Raw genomic sequence first — 20,112 nt, forward strand, 5'->3', positions numbered from 1 at the left:
TAGCAAACTTCAGACGGGCCTGGACATGTACTGGCTTAAGCAGGGGGACACGTCTGGCACTGCAGGATTTGAGTCCCTGGCGGCGTAGTGTGTTACTGATGGTAGCCTTTGTTACTTTGGTCCCAGCTCTCTGCAGGTCATTGACTAGGTCCCCCCGTGTGGTTCTGGGATTTTTGCTCACCGTTCTTGTGATCATTTTGACCCCACGGGGTGAGATCTTGCGTGGAGCCCCAGATCGAGGGAGATTATCAGTGGTCTTGTATGTCTTCCATTTTCTAATAATTGCTCCCACAGTGGATTTCTTCACACCAAGCTGCTTACCTATTGCAGATTCAGTCTTCCCAGCCTGGTGCAGGTCTACAATTTTGTTTCTGGTGTCCTTTGACAGCTCTTTGGTCTTGGCCATAGTGGAGTTTGGAGTGTGACTGTTTGAGGTTGTGGACAGGTGTCTTTTATACTGATAACGAGTTCAAACAGGTGCCATTAATACAGTTAACAAGTGGAGGACAGAGGAGGCTCTTAAAGAAGAAGTTACAGGTCTGTGAGAGCCAGAAATCTTGTTTGTTTGTAGGTGACCAAATACTTATTTTACCGAGGAATTTACCAATTCATTCATTACAAATCAGACAGTGATTTTCTGGATTTTTTTTTCTCATTTTGTCTCTCATAATTGAGGTATACCGAGGAAGAAAATTACAGGCCTCTCATCTTTTTAAGTGGGAGAACTTGCACAATTGGTGGCTGACTAAATACTTTTTTGCCCCACTGTATATGAGAAAACCAGTTTTTTAAAATCCTTTGTCTTCCTTCCTCAGTTTCTCAGCGAGGGTCAAATTAGGACCAGAGGGGGGGAGACATATTGACACAGAGTCAACACTGGAGAGATGAATCCCCACAACACGCCTGTCTGTATTTCATCTTGTCAGTCACAACGGAGCACATTTGCAGAAACAGACCAACCAATCATTTCTCACAAGATACATCTGGGCCAGACCCTCCCTCCCCTGAGCATGGATCATTTTGCTGCATTTATAATCAATCACTTTCTCTTTTTCAATATCTGTTCCCTATTTCATCTCAAATTGATAAGAAGGTCACTGTCCCAGCAGTGAGAGGGTGACCTCCTGATGTTGGTGCAGCACAGATGGGCAATTTGGGGTGTATTGATCAGAGCACTGCAGTGTAATAAGCATGTATATCTGTGTGTGTACATGTGTGTGCATGTGGCGTCTGTGTACACAGGTGTGTGTTTGTAATTATAGGGGTCACAGACCGTCCCTTGGGAAATAAGAGAATATCATAGATGCAGAATACTCTGGGGTAAACAGCAACAGGAGAGCGGGTTGTTATCTGTTGAGGAGTGTAGGAATTGACCTGCTTCTAAAAGCTTGATTTACTGTTAAAATCTGAAAAAATCGCCCGTTTTAAAGACGGGTTAAAAACACGAAAATGGGAGATATAAGAGTTGCTGTCTTATATGTGAATGTTTGATATATGAAAATTGGAATTATATGGGCAGACTTTGCCAGATTTGCAGCTCTGGTCGGTTTGAGGAGAAAAAAGTGGATGGGATTTATGTGGTCTGTCATGCTTCACATTTCTACCCCATATTTTGATCTACAATGCCAGAATGCGAGTACCTTGAACCAATCATTCATGTTCCCTGGCCCGACCCCTCCAGTGAATCTGTCACACAGCCACAGGCTACTATTGAGATTTAATGATGAGCCGGGCTCATTAACCAGTGATTTTATGGTAAACCAGACCAAAAGATTGACTTGAAAAAAAGGAAATCAATGGTGAAGACTAATAACGGGAGAGATAAGGTGCTGGGTGAGATAGGTCATCTGTCAGTCTGAACTCTGACCTTTGATCTCTGATTAATATAAGCAGTCTATCATCCTGCCTTTCATAAACCCCAAACTGCTGAGATTAAGAACACATTATTCTCCTATAATTCAAAGGTTACCGCAGATTTTAATTGATTACTTTATTTATGATTGAATTGTCACGTTTCAAAAAAGGACACATGCACCTGAATATTTTGCGAGTATACATATTTACTTCAGGGCCCTGAATGATCTGCTGTTGGTGGGTTCTGACCTTTTAGCAGAACAAATGTTGGTTATAGGAAAAACATGTCACATTTATTTATATGTAAAAAATTCCAAACAATACTTAAAAAGCCTTCATGTTCTGATACAGGTGACGTGCATCTTTGTGTTTTATAGTTACATTGCATGGATAAGAGTTGGTTTTGAGCTATGACCACATTACCGTAGTGCATGTTACACAAAGCTAGCATAACGACAGAAGAACAACAATTATTTTCATTGACATCTAACAAGAGAGGAGAGTGTTGGAGCGCTTCCTCGTTTATTTTCCTCCTCGTAATAGCTCCTACAAGTTGCTTCAATCAGCCTATTGGTCTCCAAAGAGGAACAAACAGTCATTGTAGTAAAATACACACGCATAAATACACACATGCATGTTCACACACACTAACACAGCATGTTATGACAAAAAGGAAAAGTGTGCCATTAGATATGCAGACATCCGACTCCTCAGGGATCACACGGAGTAATTAAAGCAATATCCAACCAGGAAACAGTTGGCGTCCCACAGGGAGACAATGCATAACACTCCAGCTCAAAAACACATCTCACACACACACACACACACACACACACACACACACACACACACACACACACACACACACACACACACACACACACACACACACACACACACACACACACACACACACACACATACACATACACACACACACACACACACACACACACGCACGCACGCACGCACGCACGCATGCGCACACACACACACACACAAACACACACACACACACACACACACACACACACACACAAGCACGCACTGCCTCGAGGCTGTAAGTGAAGCAGAATAAAGGCAAAGAAAGGACGAGACACCTCAGTGCATCTTTGGATTTGCCAGAGGAAGCTATTAACCACTCTCACCTCTGCTAAGTGCAGCATTCAGTGCATTATGTAGTGGTGTGGACTGTCATGTCTGAGCGAGAAGCATCAAAAGTGGGGCACAACTGGGTTTGTTAGCATTTTGTGTGGAAGAAAAGGTTTGCTCCCGGCAGACAGTATAGCTTCACTATGATAGCCGCACCTCGTATCATATTACTGCTGCAACTAATGATCACTTTAATTGCTGATTAATTGATTGCTTTTGTTGCTTATTATTTCATTATCCATCTCAAAATAAGGTCAAAGAAAATAACTTAAATAGCCCCTTTACAATCCCTTGTCCAAAGGCAATTTATTCATATTGTTTTGTTCACAGCAGCCCCAAACCAAACTAATGTGTTATATTGTAATATTATAATTAGTTGTGTGTGTGATAAGAAAGAGAAAAAAACATTATTTAATTTGATTAAGAAAGCTAGAACAAACTCTGTTCATGCTGGCTTTTATGCTCGCTAAATGATTGAAATGATACATGTAAAAAGGTTTTCTGTTTTCTTTTCTGTTGATTGACTAGAAGAGTGTGTGGACTGTGATTAGTTTCAGTTAAGGATGCATTTGTTTGTGTACCCTCCCTGTTCCCACACCTCCCCTTCTCTCCTTTCCTCTCCTCCAAGGCCTCCCCTTCTCTTTAGGTGGAAATTTACAGCCGCCCATAAAATGAGTTCTTCTGGATGTCCATGTCACTGCACTCTATCACACTCCCGCTAGTGATCTGTTACCAGGCACACTCCCACAATATCGCCCATAAAACTGCTCACAGGCCTCATATTAATGCAGTGGCGGACCAGCTCCAGCCCTGCGAAGGACATAAGATGTCTGTGGCTTTAATTTAACACTCATGGACACTGCCTGGGGAAAATGGTCCTTGTATCAATCAGGGTTAAAGTACTATGGGCAAGGGCAGGGCATTCCATCATTTAGATTTTGTAATCTCATCCCTGTAGCACCGATAATTATAACCTTTTTGGACTATTACAGTAATTGAAATCATTTATATAAAGCTGCACTTCTTGGGAGAGTTTCACTTGTAAAAAACCAAACAAGAAGGAAATGTGACACACTTGACACTCGTCTGATGACACCTCAACCTCAAGAGAATAATACTGACAGGCCCCGCTCATAAGGGCCTCGCCTGTTGAATTCCTCCTAGCTTCACGTCACAGATCCGAGAGACGGCAGCTCTCGATACGAGGATATACCGGCGGAGATAGGAGCTGTGAACTGGAACAGGGTGCAGTCGAAGTGAGTGTGTTTGTATGTGTGTGTGTGTGTGTGTGTGTGTGTGTAAGGAGCAGTCTTGAGGCAGCTGGAGTGTGACTGGCTGACTTTGATAAGGTCAGCCGCAGGGGCCCCTATTGTCATACAGTCGTGGCCCCCTGCCATCGCCACTGTCATCAGCACTGGCACACTGCTGCTCTGTGGTTTGCACACACACACACACACACACACACACACACACACACACACACACACACACACACACACACACACACACACACACACACACACACACACACACACACACACACACACACACACACACACACACACACACACACACACACACACACACACACACACACACACACACACACACACACACACACACACACACACACTCTCATGGACACGAAGGAAACACACAATCCTCGTAAGCTGACACAAGCTCAACAGTAAATGTGTTTGCTGGCAGACAAAAAAGCCAGTAAATCTGTTTGGCTCCGTGGATATTGTCTAAATGGCAGCTCCACTTCAGCAAATTCCCCAGCTGAATCCTTTTCTGTCAGGCTGTCCATAAAAGTCTCAGTCTATCGTGTCCCTCCAGGAATTCATTGAGGGATTTTAGTGAGCTCTGCCAAGATGTTTAATTTAGTTGTGGTTTCTATGAGCATTGATTTGCAATTTGCAATGCCTTTCAAGTTTTGTGAGACGATGACGATGTAATACAAATGAAAAAATAAGGGATTAGCTTGCAGTTCTATTTAGCTATCCAAGCAATAAATGATGATAAAGATGCTTTCATTCCTAGGTTTAATTTTAAAACCATACTTGGCTATTTGTGAGAATAACTTGAGTCACATTTATATTTATTACACTATCTGTGAGTGAGTTTCTCAAAGACGTTTGTGTTATGCTGCAGTGACTTTGTGGAGTCCTCCCTTTTCCTCTACGCTTTTACAGCAACAGCTGCTAATTGCATTTTGAGTGATAATCAGGATGAGGCTGTAAATCAACAGCCTAGAGAATTAGAGGGGAAGAGAGTTAAAGGATGTCCCTAACAAATAGAGGCGGAGAAAATGATGATGAGCAAAAAGGGCGAATGAAATTGAGAAAAGGGAAATTCCAGCGCTATTCTGAAATTAATTAAGCCATATATTGTCCTACTTGGGCCATTTAAATAATATGTGAGCTTTAAGGAATCACAGCGAGTAACATGTTCACCAACAGATTCAGTCACCTGCTGAGTCTGTTGCAATGGGAAACAAATCCTGATTAAGACCCTCAAAGAAGCCATTGTGCCTTACTGATGGCTATATGTAATGTCACAGAGCATAATGTGAACCAGATTTTTCCATAAATTGTGTGTGTGTGTGTGTGTGTGTGTGTGTGTGTGTGTGTGTGTGTGTGTGTGTTTGTGTGTGTGTGTGTGTGTGTGTGTGTGTGTGTGTGAGTATCACACCGTGTGTGTGTGTGTGCGTGTGTGTGTGTGTGTGTGTGTGTGTGTGTGTGTGTGTGTGTGTGTGTGTGTGTGTGTGTGTGTGTGTGTGTGTGTGTGTGTGTGTGTGTATGTGTGTGTGTGTGAGTATCACACCCATCCTCCAGGGAAGAGTGGATCTGTTCAATCACTCAAAAATGTTCCAATGAGAAGAGGGACCGAGCCCATTACATAAGAGGATGGGGATATTTCCGTTAACTCTCAGCATTGAAAGCACACACACACACACACACACACACACACACACACACACACACACACACACACACACACACACACACACACACACACACACACACACACACACACACACACACACACACACACACACACACACACACACACACACACACACACACACACACACACACACACCTGCCACTGCAAAGGCCACGTCAAGCAAGGTATTGAGGAAACACACACATTATATCTGTCCCCATTTGAGCATCTTTCCAGTCATGCATGCTTCTTTCTGAGGATGGCCTCACCACATCCTCTCAAACAGAGAAATCATCCAACATAATGTCAGCTGATAAGCCTCTCTCTGGCTTACTGGGTCGATATGCAGCCCCACAACATTTTAAACGGATATCATTGTTACAGTTTACGACTTCCATGTCTGGGTCAGACACGTGGCGGCTGCAAAGATCCTGATCCAACTTTTTCTCTCTTGGCCATTCTTTTTTGCACACACACACACACTCTCACATGACTTACAGGAAGTTGACGCAGCCGGTGCCGGGCGGGGGGGCGATCCAGACGAAGCTGAAGCTGGTGGAGGGCTGGTGGCTGACGTGGGACGCGACAACACTGCAGACAAACTGAGTTCCAGCAAACTGTCGCTCGTGCATCACACCTGGAGAGGAGAACACGACCAAAAAGGAGAGGCAGGAAGTTAGGTTGCGTGACTTAATTGGAAAGTGTGGCTGTCATCAAACTGCTTATTTAATACCAAAGATTTACCAATCTTAGTCTGTTCGATTGGTATGTTTTCCTTGACTTCCAAGCTTGTACCATTTATTTAACTTCACTATAACAATTAAATCGCAAAGACATACACCTTTATATTTCATGTCTGAGTCATATATCTCAGTAATGTGTAATAAAGTACAGTTTGTGTCATGTCTGCTTTTATCTTAGTAAAAGTTACATTAACATGATGAGGTAGGCCCATTTATAGGATAGTGTTTTTATAGTGTGTGTGAGTGGTGTCATTTGTCTTCATAAAATGCATTGTCAGAAAACCCCACCCAAAGACAAACAATAAATAAAACATGACTCTGGTGTCAATGTTTAATTTATTGTCTCTTGAATTTAAAATACTGCTTTTTGGAAGCCAAATCCCTGAGTTTCCTAACGGCGGACTTTAAAAAGGTATCCACCCTACCTTGCTGCACACTCAGAGTAGCAGTTTGTCATGATAAAACAAAACAAGCGAGAATACTGATGATGTTCGATGTGATGGATTACCAACAGTACCTCCGTCTGTTCAGGTATATGATATACAGAAGTGAGATGAAAGTTTGTTTGTTTGTTTGTTTATTTTATTAAAGGACAGTGCACATTAATCCACATTGCTGTAAATGAGCCAGTATTAGCCAGCAGGCTAATTTTCAACTGTTGTCCTTGGCAAGATGTTAAATGACCACAACAAGACTAGAGAAATAAAAACATAATTAAATAGAGTACAGCAGACAACAATAAATAGGAAAAGTCAAGTATTTTAAAAAGTCACAATCAAATAAAAATGGTTTCTACACAAGAACATTTTCAGCAAGGTCAATCTTATCAGTTCATGTACAATTAAAATAGTGCAATATTATTTGCTAAGACAGTACAAAATGAACATTATAAAATAAAACTTCTTACAGAAAAAAATCTGGAGAAGTCTGAAACCGATGCATTAGGTGACTGACCAAGGAATGAGACCAGAGAGGCACAAAGACCTGCGTCATAAAAGAGTGTTGCCCTAAAGCAGGGGTGTCAAACTCAATTTCATCGCGGGCCACATTAGCATTATGGTTGCACTCAAAGGGCCGGTTGTAACTATATAAATATATAATATATATATATAAAATAATGTATTATATTACATTATTGCCTCTGAATTGGGTTATTATCGGATTGGGAAATAACTAACTAAGTTTGAAAGCAGAAGTCCAGGGCAAATAATTGCAAGTCTCTTCAGTGCGCATGACACAAAATGAGATGCATTGTGGGACAGGCCTCTGTAAAGTGGCATGTAACCGTATAATAAACGTATTATATTCTTTGCAAGCTCTTGCGGGCCACATTAAATCAAGTCGCGGGCCAGATTTGGCCCCTGGGCCTTGAGTTTGACACCCCTGCCCTAAAGTCTCAAGTTTTAGACATTGCATTTCCACCTTATCCTATCCTTCCATTTGCTTTTCATTCCTTTGCTCTTTCATCTGAACACATGCCACTTTACTGATATTCTTTCCATCCACTGGCAAGCTTTTCTCTTTCCTATTTCCTCCTGCCTCACACTCACTTCTCATCTACCGTTTCTCTTCGGCTCTGTTTTCCTCTCTTCTCCTCTCCTTTCATCATCTACTTTTTTCTAAACCCTCTTCTTCTTTTCCTCCTGCCCTGTGAGCTGACACTACATAGCTCTTATTAATGAGGGTCTGTGTCCGGCTATGATTGCACCGATGAAATGACATCATGTCACATAATCTTTCCTTCATATCACAGAGGGCAAGGCCAGGACGCCGCCGTGCTCATCAATCCCTGCTCAGACGTACAGAACAGTTTAATTATTTACTGTAACTAAGCGGCTTTTTAGTGTTGGCGGAGAGGGGGTACAAACTATGCGGAAACTATTAAGAATTACTTAAACTGGATGGATTTTCACAGATAATGCAGAACAATCTGAGTACAAGTCTAAGTCATCGCATTGTGGTCCAGTGCTCACCAAAACAACATTTTCAGCCAGTTTAAAAATGTATTTGATGTCCCATCTGTGTATAGAGATGTGCTCTGACCAGCAGTGCTTTATTGGCTGGCCTCTTTTTAACCTGCAAACACAATCCTCTCCTCTCCTCTCCTCAATCATAACTCAGCTCACTATAAAGCATAATCAGCAATGATTAATAACATCGGAGCTTTAATATCTCCTGAATCAATGTGCAAATCAATATGCAAAGACTTTATGTGCATGTGTGTCAGTGTGTGTGGTTCAAAACGAATTATTCAAGGAGAAATAATTCCGCCCATTTCTGACAGTAACACATTTGACCTCACAGATTGCATCCATAAATACACACATTGTTGACAGCGCCATAAATGTGTCTGTTTAACTCACCAGCTGTTTGTGTGCATTTGTGTGTGTGTGTGTGTGTGTGTGTGTGTGTGTGTGTGTGTGTGTGTGTGTGTGTGTGTGTGTGTGTGTGTGTGTGTGTGTGTGTGTGTGTGTGTGTGTGTGTGTGTGTGTGTGTGTGTGTGCGTGTGTGTGTGCGCTTGTTTGTTTTCAAATATATGTTGATGTGTGTCTGTGTGTGTGTGTGTGTGTGTTAGGCACAAACAAACCTAGTTATCATATTTTTCAGATGAAAAACTTAGAAAAACAACCTTTGTTTCTGAAATGAGCACCATGTATTTATTTGTTTACCCTGTGGGGTTTGCAAAGGTTTCCTTGTTAATGTCCTCTTTATGTACAGAAACATCAAACTCTTTAGAGTTCAACTGAATAATCATTAAAGCAACGTGATTTAAGAGGTTTCACACGAATACAACATATTGTGCCATGATGAGCGAGTGCATGCAGCGTGTGGCCCAGTGTGTCAGATTGACGAGGTGTCAAGCAACGCAGCCTTTTACATTGTTAAGGAGCTGCTGGTGTGTAATACCATACTGGGATGTAATCACCCACTAATAGTACCACTGTTCTCCAATCACCTCTCGGCCTCAACCTCTCTGTGTAATGACAGCGATTCACTCTCCGCGAACACAAACACACACACATGCAGAAACACACATAACTGTCTCGGGCTATTGCTATGTTGTTTGCCTGGGCAAGATCTCCTCAGCACCCTATCTTTAACTCCGACATATAGAAAAGAAGAAATTGCTTCAGAGCTCTTCTAACATAGCATTCAGGCAAGCATGCTTTGACATACCCATACATCTTTCTCTCTTTTTAACCCCCTCTGACACAAGAGAGTGCCATTTCCAGAACAATTTCCTTGCTGATGTGCCCCCTATTTACTGCTGCAAACAAGGCTGTCAAGACAAACAGTTTTTGGCACTAAATGTCCAATTTTGTGGCAGAAGAAGAGAAAAAAAAGCGTGCTATGGTTCTTTCTCACCACATTGCCAGGTTGCAATTTGAGAATCCCCGCAGATGTGCATAATACAAGCTTAGCTCTCGTGGCAATGGAAACACTATCTGGAAAGCTGCAAAGACAAACAGAAAGAAAGTGTTCTGATGGCGTTGAGCAGCAGACTGAGCAGGGGAGATAGAAAAAGGGGAAAGTAAACGAGCTGTGGATGGTGTGGACATTGGGAAAGAAACAATGAATCACTAATTTAAAGGAATACAGCACCTTCATGAAAAGTGTTTTAATTGTAAATAGAAAAAAAACCATTTAATACAACCCTAATTAATTTACCACAAGCTATTGTAACTGAAACGGAAAAATATACTTAAACTGTAGGAAGTGAAAACAAACGGAATTCAATATTCAAAACAAAATCATAAGCATAACATGTGAGAAAACTTAGGAAAATAATGAAAAGCAGCAGACAGAGGGAGGTGGAGAGGAAGAATCTGAGGATATGGCTCAGGAGGAGCAGAGAGCAGTTAGGCTAGGCCGGAGATGAAAAGCAGACTGATGCACTCCAGGACACAGCAGCGCTGGGACTTGACACTACTCACAGGATTTCTATTCCCACTTGAAAAATACACTGAGGCATAAAAATGCAAATAACGAAACTAGTCCCTTTCATGTCGGGGGTAGAGAGAGAGAGAGAGGGGAAAAAAACACTATTATTCCACAAAACCTGAATCCCAAATGTTCCAGTAAAGCAACAAGCCGTGGTCAACCTGGTCAGAAAAGAGAGAGCTTTAACATTCCTGCCTCTGTCCAGGGAGGTGAGCAGGGAAATACAAAACAGGCTCTTCCATCAATGTGAAATGAAAATATTTAACAACCACTGTGTCCTTATACGCCAGGGTTACACCAGCTTTCAAATGTATTCCTCACTCAGTTGACCTTTGAGTTGCTTTTTATCAATTTCTCTGACACCTAACAGTTGTGACTGGACTTATCTATGTTTTAAGTGCTTGTTTTCTCTTGTTCTTTCAATGTTTTGTCCATTCCTCATCCCTCTTTTCCCACTATTGAACCCCAAATTATTTTATTTTGATTACAGTACTTGATGCCTTTATGTCAAAACCCAGTTATTGGGTGATTGATATCACTCATTCATTTTGCCATTCAACCTTTTATCCACAAAGTTCAACTTCAAAATGTTAAATTATTTGGCACATTTCACACTTTATCAGTTGTAATTATTTGCTCTCCACATTTGGACTGGTTAGCGACCAATCTGCCGCATGCAGCTCATCCCATGATGAGCTGACATTGACAGAAGCTGCAGAAGAAATGCCACTGGTGAAGCATTCATGCAGCATGTCAGATAAGTATCAGCAGAGGCCACTACTAATTCAATAAGCAGCCACAGGGCGATGTTGGAGGACTGTTGCAACTACACCGCCCACAGTCAAATGCACACATGCAAATACGTGCATGCACGCTCGCGCTCACACGCGCAAACACATGCAGTTCTTTCACATGCAGATTGGGCCCTTATGAGCTGTCGGCAGTGATTAATGGTACGGGGAGATGACCTGCTAACTCCCACGGTGTGACTGTGCAGGGCATGTTTCATAAATATAAGCCCACACACACACACACACACACACACACACACACACACACACACACACACACACACACACACACACACACACACACACACACACACACACACACACACACACACACACACACACACACACACACACACACACAAACACACACACACACACACACACACACACACACACACACACACATAGACACGCACAAATGCCTGTGCACGCCACCTTTGGCATGCCCACGCACATACTCACTCAAATATACAGACACACAGGAAATGGGTGTGTCAGGATTTTAAGGGTCATATGTTGGTTGTAGGGTTGTCACCCCAACATCAATCTCTGCTGGTAATTGTAGTGAATTTTTTAGGCGCCCCATAAAAAGGAAGTGGGAAGTTGTCGCCTCTTATGTTTTCATATTCAGTCCGCCCTTGTCTCCAGCAACAAAGACTTTGCCCTCCGTCTGTTTTTTTTCTTTAAAATATGTAAACACTTCAATTCACATCTGTCTGTGTCCTCTTTAACATCTCTGTTTGGACACAGAGTTTTTTTTCCCTGTCTTTATATGTCACTTTGCAAAGCTAATGAGCTTTTCCACAGCCAAGCTCAAAACAAGTCAAATAGATGGAGTGAGAATTCTCCCCGATGGAGCAGATGGGCAATCGGTGGCTCAGCCTGGCAGCGACTTCACACTGCAGGACCAGCAGGAGCCGGTCTCACTGGCATGAGAGCTGATAGTTGGGTTCTGTGGCAGAGTGGCGAGGACTGGAGAGGCACCATTCAAATGGATGTGATTGCTCGTATACATTTACGACAATCACTCAGAGTGTATTCACACCATTTGACATCTGGTCAGTACCAAATAGCTACTGGATTTTGCACTCATTCCAAAGTTGTCCTTCGGCAATGTCTGGCTTGGGAAGCAACAGAAAGCTATTAGTTTGACTGACTGGTCTGTGTGTGTCCGTGGTTTGACTGATCCATTGCTGATAAGTGTTTTTTAAGTTGCTATAAAGACGTGTTTTTCCTGCAGGATTTCAGATTAAAAGGTAGGCAGGTTGAAAAGGCACTTCAGTCCTGAGCGGGAAAGGAATCTTGTTGCTTCCTTTCTAAATAATAAACTGTTCCAACCTTCTCTACACTGGAGCAATTGTTATTCATCAGTTCATCTGTAATACATTCAGCTCTAATGCTAAAGCACATACTGCTCAACCATAAGCACACATGCACTTTTATGACCCTGTACGCCTGCACATACGTACATGAGCAACTACAAAGAGAATATTAAAATGCATGTGTATGCATACCCTTTGCTCAGAGTGTTAATGAAATGAAATAAATCCCTGTGAAGTAGCGTAATGTGCTGTAAGGAGATTAAGATATTTGATTTTGTCTTATTTTTCCCCACTAACTATATACTTTCCGATTAAATACAGAAAAGTGGGTGTCATTTAAAGACTCACAGATTAATGTTTGTGATGCAAATGTCTCCTCCTCCAGGCCTGTTGTATGAGTGTGTGTGTACATGCGCCCTCAGACACACGGATAATAGCCTTATAAGAAGTGATCACTCTCCCACTTATTTAGACTTAGAAATTCAATGTGTACCACCCCAGATCATTTGGAGAGCAGGCCCATTAAAGACTCATATTTCATGTGGTAAATCTTAAAATCGGAGAATTAACGTGTGTTATTAAAAGCCTGTGAATGTATGGGAATCTGTCATAAGCCAGAATAATGCCTCTGTCAACATGTTTCAAGAGAATGCCACACAATGGCGACATAAATGATACATCACAACAGCACTGACAGCCGGGGCAGGGACCCCATACGCTTTGTGCTGCTGAATGATCCCATGCTACGTGTCTGTGCGTTTGTGTGCTCTTGTGTGTTGCATTCATGGCCTCTTCTCAACGTTCATACTCAGCTGGTCAGCCGGGCCACTGCAGGGTCTCACGGCACATGACAACCTGACTATGATCTGCTATTGGCTGAAACGAGCATCCATCTAAGCATCTGCCAATCACACTGCCATGGAGACAGGTTGGCAGCGTTGTCATGATGGCAGGGGTCCGGCACAGCGATGCCAGGAGGAAGCTGTGTGTTAATACGGGTGCTGAAAGATGCCAGTGGCCAGGGGGAAATGGGGTAAGAGACTGTGTGGGAAATTGTGAGGGGGAGAGTTATGAATGAAAGAGTTTACCGGGCAGTAAAGAACACCTGGAGGTCTGCTGATCTGCGCAACAGTATATACAAGGCTTACTGTGCATATGTTTATGTTTACATTGTTATGTTTTTCCATGTGCGACAGTCCGTTCAGCTGAATGTTCTGTGAAAGAAGCCATTTATGTATAGGAAACATGAACATATTCATACCCGGCCCTGAGCACCAAACCAATCTTTGGCCATATGCATACATTTACAAAACAATTGCTCTTTTATTTAGGCTTCCATTGTATCTCACAGCATCCATCATCCATCATCCATAAACTCCTGAAGGCAAGGCCACACACACACACACACACACACACACACCCACACGACACAAAAATACACAAAGCCTTGTTGTAAGAGCTGCCAGTATGGCTCTCACCAGAGGAAAAATACTGTACACAACAACATATGTGAACAATTATTTTGTACTCATTCAACACATGATTATTCATCTGTAATATGTCCAAAACATGTTGAATCTGTAAATACCATCATCTGAATAATAACCAAAAGTATGAAGCAAATAAACAGTGAGTTCATTGCTTGAGGCTGGGCACTGCTTCCCTTCAATGATCAAGAGGTACAAGCCATACAAGCGTGAATGATGAATGGAATACAGGAACATTACTGGAGCATAATGTCCCCCCTGAACTAATATATAACATAATTGAAATGAATGTTGTTCTGAATCAAACAAGTGTTGTGTGTTTTGGAGCCCCACCCTGTATGATAGATGAGACCTCTACTTCTCTACACAGCCCTGCCATGCATCTAGAAGGCACGCATGCATACTTGCAAACATGCATATATTATAACCAAACGCATGTCTAGAGGCATATAGATGGAGATAACAATTCACTGTCACAGCTAAATCGAAATGTTCTGTTTTTTTACAGGTGCGTAATTTTTTCTATATTTTGGCCCGAATTTATTTCCGCATCATTTTACCCACTTTAGTGTTTGGTGCCAAAATCGCAACATTGCATTGATTGACTAACCTAAGGGTTGATCATCAGACTTTCAAAGGGTATTTAAGGGACTTCAACTTTTTCAGAACTCAATGATTAATTGGGAAAGCTCATTGTTTTTCATTCTACAAAAAATAAGAACACTGACCAGTCGGGCTGAGTGAAAGGGGCCTGTTATAAACTTGGTAAAATCCAAAGCCAAAGATGTGCTTTTTTGAGTTACGTAAACCATCAGGGTGAAATGTTGCTGAAAGCCTAATTGGAGTGACATAGAGTCCGCTGAGTGCTAATGGTGTGGGGCCTGTGGAGCAGCAACATGAAGCGGAGGACAGCCGGCTTTTTTGCCCCAGGAGAAGCTTACCACACTGGGTGGCAAAGTCACCAAACTCCCCTTCCCCCCACTCATCCAGTCCTTAAGCACCCATTTCTTCTTCCACCCCTCAATCCATCAATCCATCCATAGGTCCATCCATCAGTGAAGCCCATGAGCGGCTGGCTACTGTTGGTGTGTGTCATTGTAGCTTGGCAGGCACACTCCACAGCTTTAACGGCAGGCGCCAGGGCTAATTTGATTTTTAATTCAATACGACTCCTCAGCTAATAGTTTGAGCTGGGGATTAATTAATCTGATTTGACTTGTGCTCATTTCTAGCACCCATGTGCCTGCTCCCCACCCGTCAATGCAGCAAACAAACAAACAAACAAACTGTTGAGGTCTGTGGCCTCGCAGGCTCTGTCCTGACACACATGTTGAGTATGAGGGATAGAGACCAGGGGTGACAGGTGAGGACCAAGTGGAAGCCTAGGGAAAGCAAGGCATGTTGTCTGTGCTGTGTGTATGTGTGTATTTACAGTGTGTGTGGCTAAATGTGTTTATGGAGGAGGCTGGAGCTGAGCCTGGTCTGACAGAGCAGTGCTGGGAGGCAGTGAACTAATCACGGCAACAGCCTGGCTCTCGTAAGGAGGGCGATCACAAAGAAGGTCATCAACTATTTCCGCTGCCAAAATATGTGTCAGGTTGGATCTGGGTAAGTTGTTCATAGATAACTTGTATGAATGTAGAAAAAATGGGCCAGGCAGTGGAGCATTCCTGTTGATCTCTGACGCTTTCAGAGTGTGTGGGGCCAGATCCAGGGAGGCCTGCAGGGAGAAACCCGCAGAACCTCTAAGCTTCCTCATTTCACAGAGTCAGACAGAGCACTTCCACTTTTTCTAATACTCTCTGCAAGGGAACTTTAAAAATGAATAGACCTCAGAGTGCAGCCTGGATGGCGTGCACTTTGTGAAATCACTTTCTCGCAGTTTGCACACCAAACCCACACGAGGTGGAGGTAAAAGGAGTTCTATATCACAACACAACAGAGATGCATTTCAAAGTCAGCCTGCCTCTTTGTTGAAATGATGCCAACCCACTAGTGTTCACAGAAATGTGTCAAACTGAGCAGTCTTTGAGTCAAAGCTCTAGCTAGTTTTTATTCTATCTTTATTTCTCTCTCCTCTCTCAATCTCTCTGGCATGTAACCAACCTCTCTGCACGGTAGAAAATAACATTGCTCTGCTCAAGAGAGACCACACATGGGAGAAACAGCCTACGCCTGCTGCTCTCTCCTGCAGGATAAAAAAAAAAAAAAAACTGGCCAACATCTCACACACCACTTTGAAATCTCCATCACAGTCAGTCCAGCTCCTGCCTGCTCTCCCGGTCACCCTGAACCTTTATTTACCATACATTTGGATTCAAAGAAAGAAAAAAGCACTCAAATGCTCAGCATGTGCTACAAATACATGGTTGTACACACTTACAGACACACACATGCATGAGAAAAAGGCACACACTATGAACACCGGATACAAATGTAAGCACACCTAGGGAAGCTGTGGGAGTTCAAAGGAGGGACTATGTTTTCCCAGAGAGCTAGTGTACACTAAGTGAACCAGTATATTCCCAGCAGCAGTGCTCCAGTAGCTCTACTGTACCAACACACCTGAGACGCACAACCTACACTGTTGGGATGTATGGCCAACACTAGTGCCCTAGTCCAGACTCTGCTGTGGGTTTGGCTTTGAATTAATAATGGATTACGCCGTTTGAATTCTTTGAAGGTGCAGTTGCTTTTTGCTTCCGGGCATGAAAGAGGCTACATGACTTGATGCATAATCACCCAATCATTCCTTTGGATTCTGAGAGCACCCAAATGTTTAGCCACCTGTTAGCAGTATCAAGGAATTGAAGATTGAAGATTGAAGCAGGAGGACGTGCCGGGCAGGGAGAGAACAGAGGCTCAGTCTGGGCACGAGGCTTTGGGAAAGTCCTGTGCCAGCAGAGCACGGAGATTTACAGCGAGTCGACCCGGCCGATCTCCGGTCTGATCCGACACTGTGCCGCAGAGAACACAAATCACCTGCCATACATAACCCTGGCCATGACAACTCATTTCATCTTCTGCACTAATGAATTCATCATCAGGAGGGATCTGCCTTCGGGTGCCTCAGCCCTGAGCAGAGAAGGAGTAATGGCTTAGATAAGTCATCATCATTATCAACAACATCATCATCATCACCAGCACCACCTTTCCTCTGTTCGGCCCACGGTGCAGGAGCAACCGTTTGGGACTGTGCGACATCCTTAACGGAGAACTTTGGCAGTGTCCAAGGTTATCACAAGGTTGGAGGTCAGAGCAAATGTGTTGCAGAGATGTGGGAATCAGCATGATTGTGTTAATGGAATTTGAATGTGTTGTGGTATGAGTGGATAAATCGGCGTGTGTGAGAGCTTTTATTGCAGCATGCAAGTGTATATATGTGTGTGTGTGTGTGTGTGTGTGTGTGTGTGTGTGTGTGTGTGTGTGTGTGTGTGTGTGTGTGTGTGTGTGTGTGTGTGTGTGTGTGTGTGTGTGTGTGTGTGTGTGTGTGTGTGTGTGTGTGTGTGTGCATGAAGGAGTCTAAGCGGCGCAGTCAGGGAGCTGTCAGCAAAGAGCCAGGGAGAAGGTTGATCACAGGGCTGCGGTGCGTTTGAAGTCTCCCAGGGACTGACAGCTTCTCTCCTCATGGGAACCCTTTCCCTCGCCCCTTCTCTTCTCCCTGCACCACCCTTTCTCTATATCATTCCTCTTTATCTTCCATCTCTCCCTACACTATTTCTTTCTCCTCATCACATTGAAGGATGGAGTATGCGGAAGCACACTGGGGCTCTCCTGGGACTGTTGGTAGCTCCCAAAACAAGGCTTTGTTCAGACAGCATCACACCTGTGAGTGTGTCTCTGTAAATACTGACATGATGAGCTGCCATCTCTCATAGTCTGACATTCTGGCTGACATTCAATCTGGCTTGGTGGCAGGAGGGCACAGACAGCCGACCTTCAGCCTTAAGATGGATGAGTATAGGGATGTCAGGATTTGAATGCATAATTGTGCATAAGGAAAAAAAAAGGAAGAACATTCATGATTGTGTATTACCATATGTTTCTGTTTCTGCATGAATCCTGTTAGATGTACATAGTATGATTGCACTCTTGGCTGCACAGCCTCCTCCATAGGTCAAGGTGCAGCGGGATCTCATCTCTAATCAGGCTGTGTTAGCATGAGCCCATCCGTCATGGGGACAGAGTGTCGGCTGGATGTCCCTGTCACTAAGCTGTCCTTTTTGTCACACCGCCAGATCCATCATACAGTATCGAGATGGGGACTGATTCTTGCTAGCAGAAGAGAACCACCCCGAAAAAATACATACAAATATGCAAATTAACGACAAAATAAACATCAGCCTGCAAACGAGCCATCCATCAATGACCAGTTTCTCAGCAGCTCAGCATTGGCACAGCAACACCAATCAGCCCCTCCGTCAGAGGCAGTGATGGAACGCCTTCCTCTCAACTTCTCTCCCTCCGTCCCCCTCCTTATATCATTCACATACTGTCTCCTTTTCATCGGTCCCTCTTTGCCATTTTTCATGCAAACTTTCTACAATTTTCGCCCTTCACTCTCAACTCACATTCTTTCCCTTAATCTCAAACCCTTTGTCAGCACCATGTTGGCATTTTTTGCACCACCATTTCTCCTCTCCTGTCTATTTAACTTTCTCCTTCCTTTGACTTCCCAAACCCCATAATTGAACTCGTAAAATATCTGGAAGAATTTATAATGAATAACTACTGGATAATGCGATGGCAAACATTTAGCCATGAGCAGAGCAAAACAAATCAGAAGACATTTGACATTTATTTCCATAAAGGACCTGGCCTGTGGGGTTCAATACATCACCTCATCCTTTGCGACGTACACCAGCAAGCAGTTCATATGTAAACCACATTAATCAAAGTTATGTCAATGTGCAAAATAAATCATAAAATCTTTGTAAACGCCAGAATAAGGCTGTTTGTGTTCCTTCTAGAAAGCCAAAGGGCTGGAATGGAAACAAAAGAGCTCCTAATGGAAAGTGAAAGGGAGGAGAAAGAAAAATCATGAGTTTGAATTCAGCTGGTGCATGTTCCTTATCTGGCACACACACGCACGCACGCACGCACACACACACACACACACACACACACACACACACACACACACACACACACACACACACACACACACACACACACACACACACACACACACACACACACACACACACACACACACACACACACACACACACACACACACACACACACACACACACATTAATGTTTTACTGTAAATCATGATGCAAAGGTCTGAACAATACGTTTGTCAAACTATACTCCACAATATAATACAATTGAATCACCCTACACACTCTACTAAGTTCACTAAATGGATATTGTGGGTGAATGAATCCCACAATAACATTTTAAGTCTATCGTGTCCCTTCACACTTTGAAACAGAATCATTGTTGCAGCTGTGCCTCGGCCAGACTGGTTCATCTGGCACCTTATGGACACACCTTTTAAAACCACAACCAATTTCCACTCCTGTATTCTGTCTCTCTCAAGTCGTCCTGGCTCTCAGAAATAACATTGTTTTTAGCTCCAATTTGTCTGATTCTGCACTAGCCACAGCAAAACCATCAGAGCATCATAAAGGTTTGTGGCGAGTCCCCCCAGCGACCGGTGGTGGATCACCTGCCTTCAGGCCATCGGAGCTCAGCCCAGAAGCCGTAGTAATGACATTCCTCAGACTACCATGATTGCTCCATTACACTTTAGCTAATTCGACAATGAGTGGGTGTTTTGACGACGCAGTAAAAAGTCAGTCCCTCAAAGCTTCACATATTTTATTACTAATGTTATGTGAAATGCGTTGTTATGCAGAGGGAG

The 20,112-nt window shown here is 43.2% G+C and overlaps 1 protein-coding gene across 5 annotated transcripts in view; it reads right to left on the reverse strand.

Moving 5' to 3' along the window:
• The window catches only part of reln (reelin), a 93,609-nt gene that overhangs the window by 52,157 nt on the left and 21,340 nt on the right, over positions 1-20,112 (reverse strand). For all 5 annotated transcript variants that reach the window (XM_079684055.1, XM_079684054.1, XM_079684053.1 and 2 more), the window contains exon 3: positions 6,454-6,592. In XM_079684055.1, the coding sequence (XP_079540181.1) occupies positions 6,454-6,592 (139 nt within the window). The remainder of the gene's footprint in view (positions 1-6,453; positions 6,593-20,112) is intronic.

This window comes from Notothenia rossii (assembly GCF_949606895.1).
Source record: "Notothenia rossii genome assembly, chromosome: 5".
Taxonomy (NCBI): domain Eukaryota; kingdom Metazoa; phylum Chordata; class Actinopteri; order Perciformes; family Nototheniidae; genus Notothenia; species Notothenia rossii.